Raw genomic sequence first — 21,862 nt, 5'->3', positions numbered from 1 at the left:
TCTCTCATTCTCACGCCTTCTCTTATTGGGGCCGGGAATTGTGAATTGTGTGGCCCCTCCTTGTGACGACCTAAGAGACCTATTTATAGTGGAAAATTAGGTCTATCCCTCTCTTATAAGGCCGAAATTTCGGCCTCTTAGGCTTAATTAAGCTCCAAGCCACTTTAATTAAATCTCAGATTAATCACATGGGCTCAATTAAACAAATTCCAGCCCCAATTATAAATCCAACCAAGTCCACAAGCTCTCCTTATCATGTGATTTTCGGCCATTTAACTCCATGCATTGGCCAAACTTCCCTGATGTGCGAGCTCAGTCCACCTGACTGTTTCATGCTCATTTACTGCCGATACAATTAAATGCAATTAATTAAAATATGTTCCTAAAACTATATGATAAATGCTATAATACAATTATTTGATTTTTGCTAGGGGCCGGGGTTGGTCCCTAATTTTCTATGCACTTAATTCTAAATGAGTTGGCTAAAATTTAAGTGTCAACAGTGACTCACCAATCAATGCCCCTGATAGAGCGATCTTGGTTGCCATCGGGGCCATATGGTGTAACATGAACAACGAAGCATCCAACGATGGGACTGTGAAAAGCACTCCCACTTCCACTAACGTTGTAGCTTCTCCAAGCGGGACCGCTCGCCCTCGCATCCCTCAACACGAAGCAGGCTAGCTCCTCCTCCATCGATATCAATAGGTCAAACCGCCTCTTCGGGTGGTTCAAGCTACAATACTGAAGGATCAGGCGATGGCGATCTGGGACGGGCAGGTGCAGACGGAGTGATCGGAGGCTCTTGCGGTAGACGGATCTCTGCGTTTAGCAAATGACAGGGACGACAATGGTGTTTTGGCATTTCAGGCACTTCCCAACGGTCTATTATGAGCTAAGGCATTGAATTATATATCTAAGCTCATCATTGCATCTCAGTTAACACCCCAATCGAGCCTCTTTTGCACCTTAGTGGTATGTCCTCTAGCTGTTTTCATCTTGTTTCTTGCATGATTTGTCGACCAACTCTGTACTGCCCTATGTACCGATCACTGCTCGATCTTTGTTTATACAACTTGCTTCCTTCCGTAGAAAAGAGCAAGCGATGGAGGAAAATGTTGCCCGCGAGAAATAATGTCATGTCTTTTATACTAGTTGGTGCTGACTGGACCAAAAGAAAATTTGGCAAACGGGTGATTAGAAAATAAACAAAGGTTTGGTTTATGGTTCTAGCTCGACCACAAAGTCATCGGCTCTCCATAAAGCAAGTTTTTCGAATGTTGATCAAGTTGTAAGTGCGTGGATAACGAGTGCCAGCTCCCTAGAGCAAAGTTTGAAAAAGATTTTTCTAAGTGGATCTAAACGGCAGAAAATATAAATTGCTTGAGAAATGAAGTGCGAGGACTGGAAATTAAAGGAACAACGGAGGACTCAAAGGAATTTCGGAGGAGGAATACAAAATTAAAGGGATGACAATGTTATAGCTATAGCGTCCTCTTGTAGTTACCTGTCTTAGCTGATTGTCAACTTGTGCGGAGTCCAACGATACTTTTGAAAACAAAACTCGTAGGTTAAGAAAGCGTGAGCTTTGAGCAAATTGATCATAGTGATGCCATTTGGACTCTTCTCAACCAAATCCAAATTAATTTAATCCCACCGTGGTATGTTCATGCATGTACTCTTGAACATATAGACATAATTGACCACAGCCCTGAAACCCAGTGATAGACATTATTGAGCGAGTTCACATATAGTATATACACATTGCACCGCCGACAAAGACTTGCCGACATTCGACTCAACTAGGTTGGATTTCTCTCGATCGTTGATCAATTATAAAACTCATGTCACGGTTACGATGGACCGGATCGATATGAACTCAAATCTAGGAAATAAATACAAATTGCGAGGGATGAATCGCTTTTGGAGGACAAGTAGAAGAGCATTGAACCCGCACTCGCTTGGACATCTCTGTGACCAGCCAACCAACGGGGACAGAATCTGTGTTATTCTCAAGAATGCAAGCTAAGACCGAACCTTGTTCAAAATGTAATCTATGACCAGGGTAACAGCACCGGAGTCCATCCCGCATCACTCTGCACCGTAATCAATCATTATTCTCATGCCTCAGGAGCATTTCCACCACTTGGCTCATGGTGGGTCTGGCGTCCTTATCCTCCTCCACGCACTTGAGCGCGACCTCGATCAGGATCTCCATTTTCTTCAGGTCGTAATCGCGCTTGAGCACCGGATCCACCATCTCTTGCAGACGGGAACCCGTCCTCCCCGGTTCCATCATCTTACTCCTTGCCCACGGGATGAGCCGGATTTGCTTGGCATCCCCTCCGCTCTCCAATGAGTGGACGCTCGTCGTCGGGCTAATCCCCGTCACCATCTCTAACATGACAATCCCGTAGCTATAGACGTCCACCTTGGATGTGATGGACAGATTAGAGACCCATTCGGGAGCCATGTAGCCTCGGGTTCCTCTGATTCTCGAGAAATCGGAATTCGTCACCTTCCCTCGGTCCATTAGCTTGGAAAGCCCAAAATCCGCGACTTTGGGTTGGTAATCGGAGTCTAAGAGTATGTTCTGAGGCTTCACGTCGCAATGCAGAACCCACTCCAAGCACTCCTCGTGGAGATAAGCTAGACCCTTTGCGGTACCTACCGCGATGTCGAATCGCCTTTTCCAATGGAGCTCAGGTGACGACAAGTTCTGTGCCAGCGACCCGTGTTCCATAAACTCGTACACCAATAGCCTGTGCTTTCCCTCGGCACAGTAACCCCACATCTCGATCAAATTCATGTGGTTCACCCTCCCGATCGTGCTGGCCTCGGCCAGAAAATCGGCCTCTCCAGTTGTTGCATTGCTGAGCACCTTCACTGCCGCGACCCGATCATCCGCCAATAGGGCCTTGTACACGATCCCGCCTGCGCCTCTCCCGATCTCCTGGCTGAAATTCCTCGTTGCCTTCTTGAGCTCGTCATAGGTGAACCGCTTGAACCCGGTGGCCGCAAGGAGGTAGCTCTGGTGCACAGAAGTGACGTCCTGCTGGTTCCTAATCAGGAAGAACCACACCAAGAATACCACCACAATCTCGATCCCTCCGACCACGCAGGCGAACCAGAGCATGAAGCTCACCGCCCCGTTTTTGCCTTTCTTGGCATAAGTCCTGTCCAAGATCACCTCCGTGGCGGGAGAGCAAGTGTACTGAGTTCTCTTCACCAGCTGGTCCTCGGTGAAGGTCTTGTTCTTGGGGACCTTGATGAAGAACTCACCGGTGAAGCTGGGCAGGTTGTGGCCATTCAGGAGCTCGATCTTCGGGAAGCAATTGAACGTGGTGCTGCCGGAGTCCGACAGCGACCCGCTGTACTGGAATCCTCGGCAGTTGCACAGGCTCAGGCAAGTCTGCCGGCACTTCTCGAGGGTGGTGTTGTAGATGGTGTTGTAGTCGTAGCCATAGAAATCGATGTACAGGAGCTTCACGAACCTGATCTCATCGGCGACGCACCCGTCGGAGAACGTGAAATTGGGCACGCAACCGGCCGACCAGTCACCTAGAACCTTGGGGACGTACCCAGGCACGCAGGAGCAGCGCCGGCCCTTGGCCGGGTCGTAGCTGCAGAGGCTGTTGTTGCCGCACACGCCGTGGATGAAGCAGGGGATGCCGCTGATCGCCTCCCACGTCACGGTCCAGCTGGTCGAGCCCAGCTCGCGGCTGTAGACCCGCAAGTTGCCATCAAAGTCGAGGGTCATCCTTCTCTGTATAGCTGCGATGCCGTAGTCAGACGTGGAGAATGAGTAGTTGTCGGAGGACTGGAAGCGGCCGAGCGGGTCGAGCACGGCTATGCGGCTGCTGTTGTAGAGGAATCGGCCGAGCTGAGAGCTCTGGGCCCACGGGAAGGGCCAGTACACGCTCGAAATCGACGGGCCGTCGAAGACGAGGCGGAGGACATTGTCGTTGTCGAAGTAGAGCTTGTAGAACCCGGTCGAGCAGTTGTACCGGCTCCGAGCGGAGATCAGGAAAGTGTTTCTGGTGAGTGGCTGCTGAGGTAGGAGTGTGTCGGTCGGCGAGTCGAAGCTCTGCCACAGGACGACGCCGCTGTCGTCAGCGAGGACGAGGTTCCCGGTGTCGTTGAGGCGGAGCTGGGCGGCGGAGGGGGAGCTCGTGCCGGAAGACCAGACTTCGCCGCCGGCGTGGCCGGCGTCGGTGAGGACGAGGTTGCCCGAGTCGAGGAGGGAGAAGGTGGAGCGTCGGCCGTTGACGGGGGCCTGGCGGTTGGCCATCCATACGGGGGTGCAGTCGGTGCCGGAGCACGGGGGCTGGCTGAACCAGACGGCGAAGCCATAGGCGTTGTTGCCGACGAGGAAGAAGCCAGCGGAGAAGGCGCCAGAGGGGGAGACAAGGACGTCGGCGGGGTTCTCGACGGAGAGGGACGCGCTTTTGGCGAGGCTGGGCAGCGCCGAGGTGGAGAGCCGACAAGATTGGAGGAAGAGGAAGACGAAGAGGGGGAGAAGGAGCGAGAACGGTGGAGGAGCCATAGGACTCGGCAGCAAAAGATGAGTGCAGTGAATCTCGCCAAGGACGAGATATATACAGTTGGTCGACGGTACCGCATCTAGAATAGAAAGGTTTGTCATCGCCTTTACGGTAAACGTTGAGCACGGCGTCCACCGTCAATCCATAGCACGATATCTCACCTACCGATTTATTGATTGTATTGTCCACATGGTGAATGTTCAATGTCCGAAGAGAAGACCATTCTTCCGACAAAAAAAAAAATGTCCGAAGAGAAGACCCTTACGACCCCAAAAAAAAATGTCCGAAGACCCATGCTCGTTATTAAATTGGCAATTAAACTTACTGATAAATAGTTAGGTTTTGATTTTGTTTTCAATCAACTCGCTTTGATAGAGTGTCACAAAATTTTTGACGCGGCGACTTGCATGACAATGACAATGACAATAACTAGTGAACTCACATAGTAGCTTAACAAATTACTTGGCTTTACAACTTCCATAACGGGTAACCAACTTTATTTTATAATTAGTAGTTCAACATTAAGTTCAAAAGTACCATTGCACTTCAGTTGACCCGTATAAGTAAATAGGATTTTGCCAAGGATGCATATTCATTATTTTCTACCATACATCCATTTACTATCTTCATAAAGATCGTGACACGTGTCTACATAATTCTAGCCTCGTTATGCTCAATCCAAATCCTACCGAATCCTAACGAGCATATATATCTCTCTCTCTACTCACAACTACCTTTGAGCCCGACCTCCATGCCTCCACTTGCCGTCGCCACCGATGGATCACTACTATGGTGACAGTGACGACCTGTTGCTTTTTTTCTTTTCCTTTGAAATTTCTCTTCTGGTATCAAAACTAGAGTAAGCTACGATTGGCAAGATCTCACTTAGCGGGCTTTTCTTTCTATGAATTTTTGTTTCCTGTTGCTATCCAAGCCGTGCCACCGTCTGCCGTCATCTCTGTATTTGCTTTATCTCCCCGTGCATCCATGGCGTTGAGGTGGGACACGGCAAACAATGGCGGACGGAGATGGAGAAGGAGTTGCTGAGGTGGGACATCGATGGAAGGCTATTAGGCGCGGCAGATGCCAACAATTGATGGTTATCAATTGTGGAAAAGACTAGGGCTTGAGGAGGATTTGGGGGCTTGAGGATTTTCCAAACGGATGGTAATTTGGCATATTCCTCGTAGGGTTTTGTCTCCGAGTTTGAAAGACGTACTACAAAAAATAGAGGCGTACTTTTTCGTTATGAAATGAAAACCCGAGTATGTAATAGAATGAAAATTTGAGCCTTTTTTTTTGTATTCTCTCTTAAAGAAATTCTACAGTTCTCAATACATGTATCGTTTTCGTGTTAAGTATAATCATGGCTTTAGAAAATACACTACTCCAAACTAAATATACTTAACAAGTATCTCGACAACACCCTTTTAACATTTTCCAAAGAAATGTTAAAATCAATCTCTTAGATTTGCCACATCAAGTTCAAAAATGGGTTTTCCATCTTTCTCGTCGTTAGATTTATTTGATCGAAAGCAGAACTAAAAAGTTCAAGATATTTATAAGTTATAAAGTTGGACTGATATGCTTGTTGCAAAGAAACAAAACAACCGCAATGTTTTATAGAAAGGTCCAAGCATATGGGCCGAGGTGGACAAAGACCAGGTCAGCGTCAAACAATGCGACAGTTATTTGACGTGGACACTCTGCGTACCATAAATTTTCGTTTTGACAAGTAGCCGCTTGTCCTAAGGCAACTACCTGAGATTGGCCTGGTCTGGTTGGTTGCACTTTACATGCAATATTTAAGTATCAATCAGAGAAATGCCAAATTAGAGCCTATTCAAACATTTTTTTTTTAAACTCGGCAAAGAGTGGACGACCAAAAGAAAAAAGAAAGTCACATTTAAACGGTACTGTTAACTATTCAGGAAAAATATACTCATTGAATATGATTTCAATATATAAATTTGCCCATTTGATGTAGACATTCTCAAACTGCGGGCATTTTTGGAATTTTCTTATAGTTATGATCTAGCTAATCTGAAGTGATTTTTACCTTTTTACGTTTTAGGTTATAGTTTATTTTGGGCCTGTTTGTTGATACTGAGTTTTAAGCACTAAAAAATTTAAGTATGTGAAAGTTAAGTGTCGGAACAATACAAATGACGAAATATATAAGTCAAATCTATTTGATAGAATGCGATATTCAGATCTTGATTTTGCGTTCACCGCTTGATAAATAATGTAAGTAATCGTTATGATGGTAATGGACTTTTAACGAATGACATGGAATAGTGAAACTGATATGGAATTTTATGGTGTTTTGCATATTTTATTAGCAAAATTGAGGGGCATTGGTTATTTAAATTGAAGATCCAAAATCATAGCCCAATTGTTTCATAAAAAAATGAATCGAACTCAACATTATCAACTGATACAAGATGTCTTGATCAGCAACGTATAAAAATACAAAATAAATATTTTAAAATAGCATGAAGATATGAACAAAAAGCCTTTAGGAGAATACTAAACATTCTGATAGTCTATGTGAATTCTAGTCGTTGTCAATAAGTAGGTCCGGCCGAATTAAGGTTTCGAGTGATTTTTAACCTAAACTGTTAATTTTAGTCGTGCCTTACTCTATGTTAGCAAATCCAATTGATAATTCCATTAGAAAGTTTTAGATTTTCAGCATTTAACGGGGGGTTATCAAACAAGCCCCTAACTATTGAACATTTCATGATCGTAGGAACCAATTATACGACATGGGCATTGTTATTGACTTTTCAATTGTGGCGTTTGGCCTTTGGATTATTATTTATTAAATGCTTCAAAAATTCGAAGGACATACCAAAATAAAAGGTATTGACCCTTCTTCTCGTGAACTTTTCAAAGTTCGAATGCAATTTATATTGATAGCAATTGCCAAATGACACCAGAAAAGGACTGCGTACTACAAGTCACTCTCTAAACATTGCTCGCGACAATTCTTTTTTTCTCGTCCATGCACATCGAATGGAAATATATTACAATTATTGTTGGTAGACCTCGTCAACGAGCGGGCAACTTGTGGTCGCGCTTGCAAAACGGAAGGGCTACGCTGAATTTTTGGGACTACGAGGTTGGCCTGGATAAAAATTCGATGCCAAATCAGTGGGCAGGCTAGGCCTGGGCAAGGGCCTTGAGACACGGCCCAACCATGTATTAATTAAAAGAGATTATGAATAATTATTGTTAATGATTTTACTTTGATACGTGATATTTGTAAATGATGATAGGATAAAATAAACTCGAATTTCTAATACTCACGGGTAAAGCAACAATGTAAAATAACGCAAATTCCAAATCTAATTTTCCTTTGATGTCCATTTCTATTTTTTTACCCGAATAGTCGTGAAAAAATAATAAGTCAGTTTAAGTGTCAAATTTTGTAAATTGCAAAAATTCCGGTATCTTGATTAAAAAAAAATCAGATTGTATATTCCATAATATTTTCAGTGAGCGTAAAGTATGAGTCAATTAAGATACAAGTCTTTGTATCATTTATGAGATGGCACTTCAGAAAAGATAAATGTAACAACTAATAAGCCAACGCCAATGAGGCAATGACCCTAGGTCCTCTCTCTTCCAATTGTACGTAGCGCCTTAAATTGTGCAAACCATGAGTCACCAGTTGGGGCGCCCCGAACCCTAAGATCTTCCAAAACCCATAGTTCAGGTAATTTACAAAATCCAGTATGGCTTCAAACCTTAATACTATACTAGAGTCACCACCGATCAGTAGAGATAGACTTAGATCGATTGGATCTCAAGCAGCGTAGGGGAAATCAAACTAACTAATTGTACGCGAAAAGGAATCTATCAAAGGCAATCTAGAGATCTTAGGTCCAAGCGTTAGTTATGCGGGGGGATGGTTTAACATCCCACGACACCTTTTCGGTACTACAGCCTACTTTTGGTTAAGTCATAAATCATTTGTAAGTTAATTTTCCAAGTACACATGATGTTTTCCAGAGTGTCACCAAAACATTCAATTGGGCCGACTTGACTTGGAACCACCAACTCATGGATCGGATTTTGTTAGCCCGTTTGATTTGATTTTGACCCACGAGACAGTTTTCCAAGCCCAACTCCATCTCTCGTTACTTCATTGATCCCATCTACTAATGTTCAGTATTCCCATTAAAAGTATTTGTATTACATCATCATTAGATAATTTATGGTTTATTGATAAACTCAACTCAAGGGCTCAATTTGTCATTAAAGTTAAAATAGAGTTTTTTTTTTTTGGTAAAGGTAAGTGTAAGTTAAAATAGAGTTAATCTCATCAATTTTCAATAAACATTTATCTCTATCCATCTAGATAATATACAAGCCATGTAATCTTTTCTCTCAACGAGCCACCTTTATCATTATTAATTTTGATATTCGCTTAATTTCTAAAGCTATAAGTATACAACATATCGACAAAGCTGGCAATGGCTAGTGTAAAATCGAATTACAGAATTTCCGTTAAATAAAACTAATGCTCCTCGAATTTTAAATGAACATAGTTTATTACATGGTCATCAATTCATCTGATTTTTTTTTCCAGTCCTCGTCACGCGATTGGCAGTTGGCACTAAATCTTAACCATTAAGTGAGATTTGGAACTTTGCGACTTCTCCTGATGTGACCCGAGTCTAAACATGTCATAAACCCAATTATTTTTATTAAAAAAAAGAAGATTTCTAGAATAATAAATATAAGATGAGATGTAGACCGTAGTTCGCTTCAAGCAAATTATTCACTCCCTAAACTAATTTATTTAATGCGACGAGTTAAATTGGGGAGCTTTTGTTAGTTGTAATCCACTTAGAGAATAATAAAAGCACAAATGTGGAGTTAGGTTATTGGTGTTAATTTCGGAGTAAAGTAATAAAAAGTGGAGACAAGAGACATCAACGAGTTGGGGATGGGGCTGACTTTTTTTTTTTAATCTAATTAGTCAATTCGGGAGTGGGGATCCCCCTTCTTCCTTTTTAGCTAGCGAATGAGATTGAACACGAGGTTCAATTTTTTTACATGTTTTAATTTTTTGTAATTTGCTACGCGCATCGAATTAGGTAATTGGGCTTATTGGTAAGGTTCTGATTGCATTTGACAAGCTGGTTAGTGATGATGATGCTTCTTTGTTGCGAGTTCCTCCATGCATGAATATCTATACAATCGTGAGCCACAACTTGGATGTTTGATACATTTTTTCCATAGTAATTATAGTCGTCAAAATGAGTGTTTCTTTTAAAAAAGATGTTTGACCAATATTTCATAGTTATATGGTCTCCATTGGGCGTGGAAAGTTGGTCCATTCACTTGCACATCCAGCCTCAAATTAGGGCATAGCGTGGGCGGCGGCGCGGAGAGAGAGAGAGAGAGAGAGAGAGAGAGAGAGAGAGAGAGAGAGAGAGCAATTAGAGGATGGGTGCACCGGCAACTTTGATATGGTTGGTCTCGCATTATGAGTTCCCATGGCATGTTGAAATCCGTTCCACAATGAGAGTTGACGGAACAAATGAGTTTTGACACTCATTTCCTCGCTCTGAGTCAAAGCCGACCATCTGCGAGTTTCAAGTCAACGCTGAATGTTACTCGACTTTTCCTTACTTCAATCTACTTACTTGGCTCATGCTTACGCTTCTACTCAACTTAGTACCTATGCCGTGATTTCGTACTATTAACAATACTGTGCTCTACATATGGTTATAAAAAGTCCAGTTAAAATTGACAAATAGATAACTCATATAGTTAGCATTCGTTCTAACTATGAAACTGGCATGGCATGTGTAAAGAATGAGGAAGGGCGAACGGTGTTGCTGAAATAGACCCGAAGAGCACAAGCAATTAATTGCAAGAAAGGGGACCCGAAGTTCGGGTCGGAAGCATACTTACTCTTCACTCAAGACCATTTTAAATGATGAAATCCTGCATTTTCGCGAGATCACTTTGGATTCACGTAAAAGCTGTAGCATCCTCTTGTGATTACCCCATCTTAGCTTTTGTCAACTTGTGCGGACGACTCCAATGGTACCTTTGAACATAAATTTTGTAGGAAAGAAAGTGTGAGCATGGAGCAATTGACGATAAAGGTGCCATTTGGACGACTCTACGTCAACTTGTCTTAGACAAAAAAAAAAGGGAAAAAACCACCAAAAACCTCAAACTTTGCCATCTGTGACATATTTACCCCGAACTTTTTTTTGTGACATCAAAAACCCAACTTTGCTTTTTGTGACACATTTACCCCAATGTATTTAGTCCATGGGCATTTTCGTCTTTTCTCACTTTTCTTTTTTTTTTTTTTTTTTTACTTTCCGGGGGGGCCTCTGGCCGGCGTCGGCCTCCGCCGCTGCCGAGCGAGGCGGCCCTCGCGATCCGGCGAGGCGGCCCTCGCGGCGTCGGCGAGGTTCGCCCTCGCCCGGGCGAGCGAGGCGGCCCTCGCCCTCACTCAGGCGAGGTCGACCCTCGCCGGCGTGGCGAGGGTCGACCTCGCCGACCTCGGCGAGGGTCGCCTCGCTCGGGCGGCGAGGCGGCCCTCGCCCGGCTCGGCGAGGTCGACCCTCGCTACGACGCCGGCGAGGGTCGACCTCGCCCGGGAGTCGGGCGAGTGGCCGCCTCGCTCGCCCGCCGGAGGGCGAACCTCGCGACGCCGCCGCGAGGGCCGCCCTCGCACGGCGAGCGAGGGCCGCCTCGCCCCGATCCGGCGAGGTCGACCCTCAGGCAGCCGGCGAGGGGGCGGCCTCGCTCGCCCAGCGAGGGCGACCCTCGCCGGCGTCGGGCAGGTCCGCCTCGCCCAACTCAAGCGAGGTCGACCCTCGCCCGACAGCCGGCGGGGTCGACCTCGCCCGAGTCCCGGGCGAGGCGGCCCTTGCTCGCCCGGGCGAGGCGACCCTCGCCGGCGTCGGGCGAGGTTCGCCTCTCGCTGGGCGAGCGAGGGCCGCCTCGCCCCGACTCGGGCGAGGCCGACCCTCGTCGGGCGTCGGGCGAGGTCGACCTCGCTGAGCCTCGGGCGAGGCCTCCCGCGCAGGATCTGGCAGGGCCGCCTCGCTCGACGCCGGCGAGGGCTCGACCTCGCCGAGCCGGGCGAGGCGGCCTCGCTCGCCCGAGCGAGGGCGGACCTCGCCGCGGCGCCGGCGAGGGTCGCCTCGCTGGGCGAGCGAGGGCCGCCCTCGCCCGACGCCGGCGAGGGTCGACCTCGCCAGACGGGCGAGGGCGGCCTCGCTCGCCCAGTGGCGGCGGCCCTCGCCGGCGTCGGGCGAGTCCGCCTTCGCTGGGCGAGCGGGCGTCCTCGCAGGCTCGGGGCGAGGTCGACCTCTGCGCCGCGTCGGGCGAGGGTCGACCTCGCCCGAGTCGGGCGGCGCCTCGCCGGACTGGGCGAGGGCCGCCCTCGCTCGACGCCAGCGAGGGCCCCCTCGCCGGATCCGGCTGAGGCGGCGCAGGCGAGGCCCCCTCACGGAAAGTAAAAAAGAAAAAAAAAAGAAAAAGGTAAAAGACGAAAATGCCCATGGACTAAATACATTGGGGTAAAATGTGTCACAAAAAGAAAGTTCGAGGTTTTGGTGTCACAAAAAAAGTTCGAAATGTGTCAGATGGAAAGTTACATTGAGGTTTTTGGTAGTTTTTTTCCAAAAAAAAATGCCGCTCTCAATCAATTCTTAGTTGCCCCGCTCTATGGCCTAATTTATCTTGGCGGGAAACCCAAGACACTCCTGTCACTTTCTCCAAGATCGACCCATTGCCATCTCTTTTATCACGTAAAAATAACAACGTCAACTTGAGAGAGAGAGACAGCTGCCAGCATCGACTAGATCTACAACTTTTCTATGTAAAATCCAAATTTATTCAAGCGAGTTCCAGCCTATCATTGAGCGAGTTCACATATTGTACGAAAACAATCACCACTGACAAAAACTTGTCACCATTCGACTTAACTAGGTCAGATTCCTCTCAATATTAAACTCATGTTAACGGCTACGATGGACCGGATCATGTGAACTCAAATCCAGAAAATAAGTACAAATTGCTAGGGATGAGTTGCTTTCGGAGGACAAATAGAAGAGTATTGAGCCCGCTTTCGCTTGGAGATCTGTGTGACCAAGCCAACAAACGGGGACAGAATCTGTGTTATTCTCAAGAATGCAGACTTTTGGCTAACTTAACATTGGACTCCATATCTTCAAGCAACGAGATGATGCCAAACCATTGCAGATTTAAATATTTTAAGAAGCAATCATCCTGTGTGACCAGAGAAATAGCACCTGAATCAATACCACTTCACTCGCACCCTAATCTAACCATCATTCTCATGCCACAGAAGCATTTCCACCACTTGGCTCATGGTGGGTCTAGCGTTTTTATCTTCCTCCACGCACTTGAGCGCGACCTCGATCAAGATCTCCATTTTCTTCGGGTCGTAATTGCCCTTGAACGCGGGATCCACCATCTCTTCCAGAAGGGACCCCGTCCTCCCCTTTTCCTTCATCTTATTCCTCGCCCATGGGATGAGCCGGACTTGCTTGGCGTCCCCTCCGCTCTCCAATGAGTGGATACTTGTCGTCGGGCTAATTCCCGTCACCATCTCTAACATGACAATACCGTAGCTATAGACGTCCACCTTGGATGTGATGGGCAGATTTGAGACCCAGTCGGGAGCCATGTAGCCTCGGGTTCCTCTTATTCTCGAGAAATCGGAATTCTTCACCTTCCCTCGGTCCATTAGCTTGGAAAGCCCAAAATCCGCAACTTTGGGTTGGTAATTGGAGTCTAAGAGTATGTTCTGAGGCTTCACGTCGCAATGCAGAACCCACTCCAAGCACTCCTCGTGGAGATAAGCTAGACCCTTTGCAGTACCTACCGCGATGTCGAATCGCCTCTTCCAATGGAGCTCAGGTGACGACAAGTTCTGTGCCAGCGACCCGTGTTCCATGAACTCGTACACCAAGAGCCTGTGCTTTCCCTCGGCGCAGTAACCCCACATCTCGATCAAATTCATGTGGTTCACCCTCCCTATCGTGTTGGCCTCGGCCAGAAAATCGGCCTCTCCAGTTGTGGCATTGCTGAGCACCTTCACTGCAGCGACCCGATCATCCGGCAATATGGCCTTGTACACGATCCCGCCTGCGCCACTCCCAATCTCCTTGCTGAAATTCCTCGTTGCCTTCTTGAGCTCGCCATAGGTGAACCGCTTGAACCCGGTCGCGGCGTGGAGGTAGGTCTGGTGCGCAGAAGTGACTTCCTGCTGGTTCCTAATCAGGACGAACCATACCAAGAACACCACCACGATCTCGATCCCTCCGACCACACAAGCGAACCAGAGCATGAAGTTCATCCCCCCGTTTTTGTTCCTGTCCAAGACCTTCACCTCCGGGGATGGAGAGCAAGTGTACTGAGTTCTCTTCACCAGCTGGTCCTCCGTGAAGGTCTTGTTCTTGGGGACCTTCAGGAAGAACTCGCCGGTGAAGCTGGGCAGGTTGTGGCCATTCAGGAGCTCGATCTTCGGGTAGCAATCGAACGTGCCGGAGTACGACCCGCTGTACTGGAATCCTCGGCAATTGCACAGGTTCAGGCAAGTCTGCCGGCACTTCTCGAGGGTGGTATTGAAGATGGTGTTGTAGTCGTAACCATAAAAATCGACGTACAGGAGCTTCACGAACCTGATCTCGTCGGCGACGCACGCGTTGGAGAATGTGAAATCGGGCACGCAACCGGCCGACCAGTCGCCTGGGACCTTGGGGACGTACCCAGGCACGCAGGAGCAGCTCTGGCCCTTGGCCGGGTCGTAGCTGCAGAGGCTGTTGTTGCCGCACACGCCGTGGATGAAGCAGGGGATGCTGCTGATCGCCTCCCACGTCACGGCCCAGCTGGTCGAGCCCGGCTCGCGGCTGTAGACCCGCAAGTTGCCATCGAAGTCGAGGGTCATCCTTCTCTGCATAGCCGCGACGCCGTAGTCGGAGGTGTAGAGCGAGTAGTTGTCGGAGGACTGGAAGCGGCCGAGCGGGTCGAGCACAGCGATGCGGCTGCTGCTGTAGAGTAATCGGCCGAACTGAGAGCTCTGGGCCCACGGGAAGGGCCAGTACACGCTCGAGATTGAAGGGCCGTCGAAGACGAGGCGGAGGACATTGTCGTTGTCGAAGTAGAGCTTGTAGAACCCGGTCGAGCAGTTGTACCGGCTCCGAGCGGAGATCAGGAAAGTGTTTCTGGTGAGTGGCTGCTGAGGGAGGAGGGTGTCGGTCGGCGAGTCGAAGCTCTGCCACAGGACGACGCCGCTGTCGTCGGTGAGGACGAGGTTCCCGGTGTCGTTGAGGCGGAGCTCGGCGGCGGAGGGGGAGCTGGTGCCGGAAGACCAGACTACGGGGGCAGCGTCGCCGGCGTCGGTGAGGACGAGGTTGCCCGAGAGGAGGAGGGAGAAGGTGGAGCGTCGGCCGTTGACGGGGGCCTGACGGTTGGCCATCCAGACGGGGGTGCATTTGGCGCCGGAGCAGGGGGGGTCGCTGAACCAGACGGCGAAGCTGTAGGCGTTGACACCGACGGGGAAGAAGCCAGCGGAGAAGGCGCCAGAGGGGGAAACGAGGACGTCGTCGGGGTTCTCGACGGAGAGGGACGCGCGTTTGGCGAGACTGGGCAGCGCTGAGGTGGAGAGTCGACATGATTGGAGGAAGAGGAAGAGGAAGAGGGGGAGGAGGAGCGAGAATGGCGCAGCCATTGGACTCGGCGGCGAAAGACGAGTGCAGTGAATCTCGCCAAGGACGAGATATATATACAGTTGAATGAATAGCATGGGATAATTCCCCAAAAAAAACCCCAAACTTTAGGTATAATCTTAACTCTGCCTCGAACATTTTTTTTATCTCGAAAAAAAATCTCAAACTTTAGATCTAGCTTCAAATTTGCCCCAAACCTTTTTTTTTTATCTCAGAAAAATCTCAAATTTTAGATCCAATCCCAAATCGGCCCTGAATATTGTTTTGTTTAAAATAAATCACCAACTTTCAATCTATTCTCAAATTTACCCCCGTGGTCCAGTCTCAACTTTACGTAGCATTTCCACATCAACAAGGTAATAATGAAACCGATTTAGGATATGAAAATTAAGGACGACTAATATCAATTTTGGACTGATGGGGGCGGATTTGGGACTAGAGTAAAAGTGGGTAATTTTTTTCTAAGATAAAAAGAAAGTTTGGACTGGAACTTTAGATAAAGAAAAGTTATGGATATATTTGGGATTGACCTAAAGTTTGAGATTTTTTCTGAGATAAAAAAAATTCGGAATGGAATAGAATTCGGATTAAACCTAAAGTTGGGGTTTTTTTAAAGGGAATTAAGACGAATAGTTGGTGAAAAATGAATAGACAGTTCCGCATCTAGAAAGGTTTGTCGTCACCTTTATGGTAAACGCTGACCATGGTACGTGACCGAATTAACGACATGCGCGTGATTGAATTGTCCACATGGTGAATGTTCAATGTTCGAAGGGAAGACCCTGACGACCAAAAAAACAGAAAAATGGCCGAAGACCCATGCGTGTTATAAGTTGGTCACGACTCGATAACACAAGCCCTATTAGGAATCAATCAAAATATGCTCCATCCGTCCGTCCTACCCCTGAAAGAGAGAGAAAATTCGAGACCATCTTCAAAAGGATATTTTTTTTATTTATCTCTGGATGGTCGATTATCGTGAAACATGGATCACCATGCCCAAAAAAGGGAAGAACTATGAGGCACGTCACTCTCAGTTTTAACTCACTTTTAGTTTGCATTGCTCGTTATTAAATGGCGATTAAACTTATTGATAGATAGTTCGGTTTTGATTTTATTTTCAACCAACTCGCTTTAATAGAGTGTCACAAAAAATTTGACCTGGTGACTTGCATGGCAATGAAGATAATTAGTGAACTCGCATAGTAGCCTAACAAATTACTTGGCTTTACAACTTTCTTTTATAAGAGGTAATTTAACATTAAGTTTCAAGAACACCATTGCACTTCAGTTGACCCACATAAGTAAATGGGATTTTGCCAATGATGCATATTCATCGTTTTTTACCATGCATCCATTTGTTATCTCCATCTTAAGATCGCAATACGTGTCTACGTAATTATGGACCTCGTCATACTCAACCCAAATCTCACCAAATCCTAACTAGCATCTCTCTCTCTCTCCTCCAGCCACTTTTGAGCCCGACCTCCATGCCACCACTTGTCGTCACCACGGATGGATCACTACTGTGGTAACGAGGACGACCCGTCGCTTTTGTTCTTTTCCTTTGAAATTCTCTTTGGGTGTTAAAATAAGAGTAAACTATGCTTGGCGAGATCTCAAGCTTTTCTTTCTATGGATTCCGTCTCCCTTTGCTGCGCGTCCAAGATGTGGCACTGCTCGCCATCATCTCTGACTTTGCTTAATCTCCCGCGCAGCGATGGCGCTGAGGTGGGACACGACAATCGATGGCGGATGGGGATAGAGACTGAGGTGTTGAGGTAGGACATCGGTGGAAGGCTATTAGGCGCGACGGATGCCAACGATTGATGGTTATCGACTGTGGAAGAGACTAGGGTTTGTGAAGGATTTGGGGGCTTGAGGATTTTCCAAAGAGATGGTAATTTGGCATTTTTCTTGAGGGGTTTTATGTCCAGGTTCGAAAGATGTACTTCAAAAGTAGAGATATACTTTTTTGTTATGGAATGAAAACTCAAGTATGTCATAGAATGAAAATTTGAGTATGTTTTTTTTTTTTTTTTGGTTATTCTCTCTTAAAGAAATTTTGTAGTTTTCGTGAATCGTTTTCATGTTATGTGTAATCACGATTTTAGAAAATACACCATTCCAAACAAATATGCTTAATAAAACACCCGTTGACATTTTCCCAAGAAATGTTGAAATCAATCACTTAGATCGCCACATCAAATTTGAAATGGGTTTGACATCTTTCTCATCATTAGATTTATTTGATCGAAAGCAGAACTAAAGTTCGAGAGATTTATAAGTTAAAAAGTTAGACCGATATGCTTGTTGTAAAGGCAGCAAGTTGGGTAACAGCCGCAATGTTTTTTTAAGGAAGATCCAGGCATATGGGCCGAGGTGGACAAAGACCAGGTCAGCGTCAAACAAGGCGGCAATTATCTGACGTGGACACTCTACGTACGATAAATCTTCATTTTGACTAGTAGCCGCTTGTCCTAACGCAACTACTTGAGATTGGCCTGGTCTGGTTGGTTGCACTTTACCCGCAATATTTAAGTATCAATAAGAGAAACGTCAAATTAGAGCCTATTCAAACATTTTTTTTTTAAACTCGGCAAAGAATGGACGACCAAAAGAAAAAAGAAAGTCTCATTTAAACGATGCTGTTAGCAATTCAGGAAAAATATACTCATTGAATATGATTTCAATATATTAATTTGCCCATTTGATGTAGACATTCTCAAGCTGCGGACATTTTTGGAATTTTCTTATAGTTATGATCTAGCTAATCTGAAGTAATTTTTACCTTTTTACGTTTTAGGTTATAGTTTATTGGGTTAATACCACGAAAAACCCTAAACTGGTCCACTTGTGACAATTTTACCCCAAACTATTTTTTGACCATAAAAAACCCCAAACTGATACACTTGTGACAAATCTACCGCGAACTATTTTTTTGACCACCAAAAACCCCAAACTGGTATACATGTGACAATTTTACCCCGAACTAATTTTTTAATATTATTTTTTATTTTTCGAATTTTTTTTATTTTCTTTTTCTTTTTCTTCAACCTAACACAGGTCGTCGGACCGGCTGACCGATAAGGTCAAGGCCGATGAGTCGGCCTCGGCCTCAGCGGCGAGGCTCCACCTCACCCTGCAACGGCGGGGCCGGGGCCAAGCCCTTGCCGGATACGGCGAGGCTCGACCTCACTTGCGGGCAAGGCCGACCTCGCCCAGCCGGCGAGGGCCGGCCTCGCGCCACAGCGGCGGCCGAGCCCTCGCCAAATCTGGCGAGGCTCGACCTCGCCCAACGCCGGCGAGGCTCGACCTCGCCCAACGCCGGCGAGGCGGCCTCGTCACACAGCGGCGAGGTCGAGCCTCGCCCGGATCCGCGAGGTCCGGCCCGCCGGCCGTGGCGAGGCTCGACCTCGTCGGCGTTGGGCGAGGCTCGACCTCGCCGGCGTTAGGCGAGGCCGACCTCGTCGTTGCAAGGCGAGGCCGACCTCGCCCAACGCCGGCCGAGGTCGTGCCTCGCCCGGCCGGCCCAGATCCGGCGAGGCTCGACCTCGTTGGTGCGAGGCCGGCCTCGCCAACGCCGGCGAGTCGAGCCTCGCCGGCGGCGGCGAGCCGACCTCGCCGGCTTCCGCCTCCGGCCGGTCGCGAGGTTGAAGAAAAAGGAAAAAAAAATTCGAAAAAATAAAAAATTAATAAAAAAAATCGAAAAATAAAAAATAATATTAAAAAATTAGTTTGGGGTAAAATTGTCACATGTATACCAGTTTGGGATTTTGGTGGTCAAAAAAATAGTTCTGGGTAGATTTGTCACAAGTGTACCAGTTTGTGGTTTTTTATGGTCAAAAAAATAGTTTTGGATAAAATTGTCACAAATGTACCAGTTTAGGGTTTTTCGTGGTATTAACCCTAGTTTATTTAGGGCCTGTTTGTTCATACTGAGTTTTAAGCGCTAAAAAATTTAAGTACGTGAAGGTTAAGTGTTGGAACAATACAAATGATGAAATATATAAGTCAAATCTATTTGATAGAATTAGATATTCAGATCTTGATTTTTCGTTCATCGCTTGATAAATAACTTGAGTAATCGTTATGGTAGTAATGTACTTTTAACGAATGACATGGAATAGTGAAACTGATATGGAATTTTATGGTGTCTTGCATATTTTATTAGCAAAATTGAGGGGCATTGGTTATTTAAATTGAAGATCCAAAATCATAGCCCAATTGTTTCATAAAAAAATGAATCAAACTCAATATTATCAACCGATACAAGATGTCTCGATCAGTAACGTATAAAAATACAAAATAAATATTTTAAAATAGCATGAAGATATGAACAAAAAGCCTTTAGGAGATTACTAAACTTTCTTATGGTCTATGTGAATTCTAGTCGCTGTCAATAAGTAGGTTCGGCCGAATTAAGGTTTTTGAGTGATTTTTAACCTAAACTGTTTATTTTAGTCGTGCCTTACTCTATGTTAGCAAATCCAATTGATAATTCCATTAGTAAGTTTTGAGACTTTCAGCATTTAAGGGGGGTTATTAAACAAGCCCCTAACTATTGAACATTTCATGATCGTAGGAACCGATTATACAACATGAGCATTGTTCTTGACTTTTTAATTGGGGCATTTGGTCTTTGGATTTTATTATTAAATGCTTCAAAAATTCGAAGGACATACCAATGTAAAAGGTATTGACCCTTCTTCTCGTGAACTTTTCAAAGTGAGAATGCTATTTATATTGATAACAATTGCCAAAAGACACCTGAAAAGGACTGTGTTACTAGTCACTCTTTGCTCACTGCTCGCGACAATTCTTTTTTTCTTGTCCATGCAATGCACATCAAATGAAAATATATTACAATTATTGTTGGTAGACCTCGTCAAACCAGCGGGCAGTTTGCGGGCGCGCTTGCAAAATGGAAGGGCTAGGTTGAATTTTTAGGACCATGAGGTGGGCCTGGACGAAAATTCGATGCCGAATTAGTGGGCAGGCTGGGCCTGGGCATGGGCCTCGAGACGCGGCCCAACCATGCATTAATCAAGAGAGATTATGAATAATTAGTGTTAATGATATTACTTTGATATATGATAGTAGATGACACCGATTGTTGAAAATGATGTCTCGAGTTTGAGCTCGAAACGAAAGCCTGAATTTTGGAAATTAATAAAACTAAAAATAAAAAAGAAAGAAGGAAATCTACTGCACGGAAGAAATACACGGACATCAATTTTATCAACATGTGTTGGAGTCTTGGGCGTGAAATAGGAAAGTCCAACTTGGACTCTGTTGGGAATACACGGAAATCAATTTCCGCGTGGGACTCTGGCTTCTTATTTCCATGAATAAGTCCAATAGTATTTGTTGGACTTTGACCGTGGAAAGTGGGCTTCTGTGGATTTGCTGATTGGTCAGAAAAAGAAAGAAATAAAAAAGATGAGGATTATCTTTCCTTGATGAAGTCGGTAAAGAAGAAGGGGCTTCCCTTTATAGGCGTACAAATAATAGGATAGAGGAGTCCTGATACGCCGTTGTTGATAAAAGGCAGCGCGGTCTTCGTGCAGTCTATGAAACCTTGAAGCAACGCCTCTGTACGTGAGGTCTTTGAAGTGCCGTTTTTCTTGCAAGCGTTTGGCATTGGTTTCATTCGTGCAATTACATAAATAATTTAGTGATAAGATTTGTGTACAATTTCTTCGAGAGATTGAGAGATTATTTCGTGAGGAATTGCAGGGATAAACACTGAGTGCGTTATTGGGTGTAATTGGGGTTTGGAAAATACTTAGACTGTTTGAGTGACTCGAGTGTGGTTGTAATCTCCGTTATATCGCTTGATCTATAGTAGAATTCTATGCTGCTCTCCCGTGGACGTAGGTCACTACGACTAAACCACGTAAATCTGATGTCCGATTTATTTTCTTATTCTATCAAATTTATTGTTCAATCGCTTGACTTTTGCAACAATTGATATCAAAGCTTCTGATGCTCATTCGCAACACTGATAATATCAAAAAGCCCAAATCTCTTATTTAATAGAGAAATACTATATAACTCACGGGTAAAGCAACAACATAAAAGAACACAAATTCCAAAAATTAATTTTCATTTGATTTCCATTTCTACTTTCTTTAGATGAAAAATCATGAAAAAATATATGTGAGTCTACGTGTCAATTTTTGTATAATGCGAAAGTTTCAGGTGTCTCGAATTTAAAAAAACAATCAAATTTCATATTCCATAATATTTTCACTGAGAAAAAATGAAAGTCAAATTAGATATGAGTCTTTGTATCATGTATAAGATGGCACTTCAGTAAAGATAAATTTAACAGGTAACAAGCCATCACCAAAGACCCTAGCTCCACTCTCTTCCAATATGGCTACAAACTTTAATGTCATGCTAGAGTCACAATTGATCAGTAGAGGTAAACTTAGATCGATTGGATCTCAAGCAGCATAGGGTAAATCAAACTAACTAATTGCACGACGCCTTTTTGGTACTACAACCCTACTTTTGGTTAAAGTCAAAAGTCATTTGTAAGTTAATCTTCTGGGTACACATGATGTTTTAGAA

The 21,862-nt window shown here is 45.5% G+C and overlaps 2 protein-coding genes across 2 annotated transcripts; both read right to left on the bottom strand.

Annotated features, from left to right (window-relative positions):
* Positions 1-1,792: 1,792 nt before the first annotated feature.
* LOC130139595 (putative receptor protein kinase ZmPK1) lies at positions 1,793-4,828 on the bottom strand. The gene has a single exon (XM_056316863.1). The coding sequence runs from the start codon at positions 4,643-4,645 to the stop codon at positions 2,108-2,110; it is 2,538 nt and encodes an 845-aa protein (XP_056172838.1). The 5' UTR covers positions 4,646-4,828; the 3' UTR covers positions 1,793-2,107.
* A 7,708-nt stretch (positions 4,829-12,536) lies between these two features.
* Positions 12,537-15,292, bottom strand: LOC130139613 (putative receptor protein kinase ZmPK1). Its single transcript, XM_056316936.1, has one exon. The coding sequence runs from the start codon at positions 15,283-15,285 to the stop codon at positions 12,874-12,876; it is 2,412 nt and encodes an 803-aa protein (XP_056172911.1). The 5' UTR covers positions 15,286-15,292; the 3' UTR covers positions 12,537-12,873.
* Between the last annotated feature and the right edge of the window lie 6,570 nt (positions 15,293-21,862).

Source organism: Syzygium oleosum, unplaced genomic scaffold, assembly GCF_021117445.2.
Source record: "Syzygium oleosum isolate NSW1041296 unplaced genomic scaffold, Sole_v2.1 Sole_v2.13, whole genome shotgun sequence".
Taxonomy (NCBI): domain Eukaryota; kingdom Viridiplantae; phylum Streptophyta; class Magnoliopsida; order Myrtales; family Myrtaceae; genus Syzygium; species Syzygium oleosum.
The sequence above is the reverse complement of the archived record's forward strand: the minus strand, read 5'-3'. Positions and strand labels throughout refer to the sequence as shown.

Bases quoted from the DNA above. Each gene is read 5' to 3' on its own strand.
- LOC130139595 (XM_056316863.1), bottom strand. From the start codon at position 4,645: ATGACAAACCTTTCTATTCTAGATGCGGTACCGTCGACCAACTGTATA.
- LOC130139613 (XM_056316936.1), bottom strand. From the start codon at position 15,285: ATGGCTGCGCCATTCTCGCTCCTCCTCCCCCTCTTCCTCTTCCTCTTC.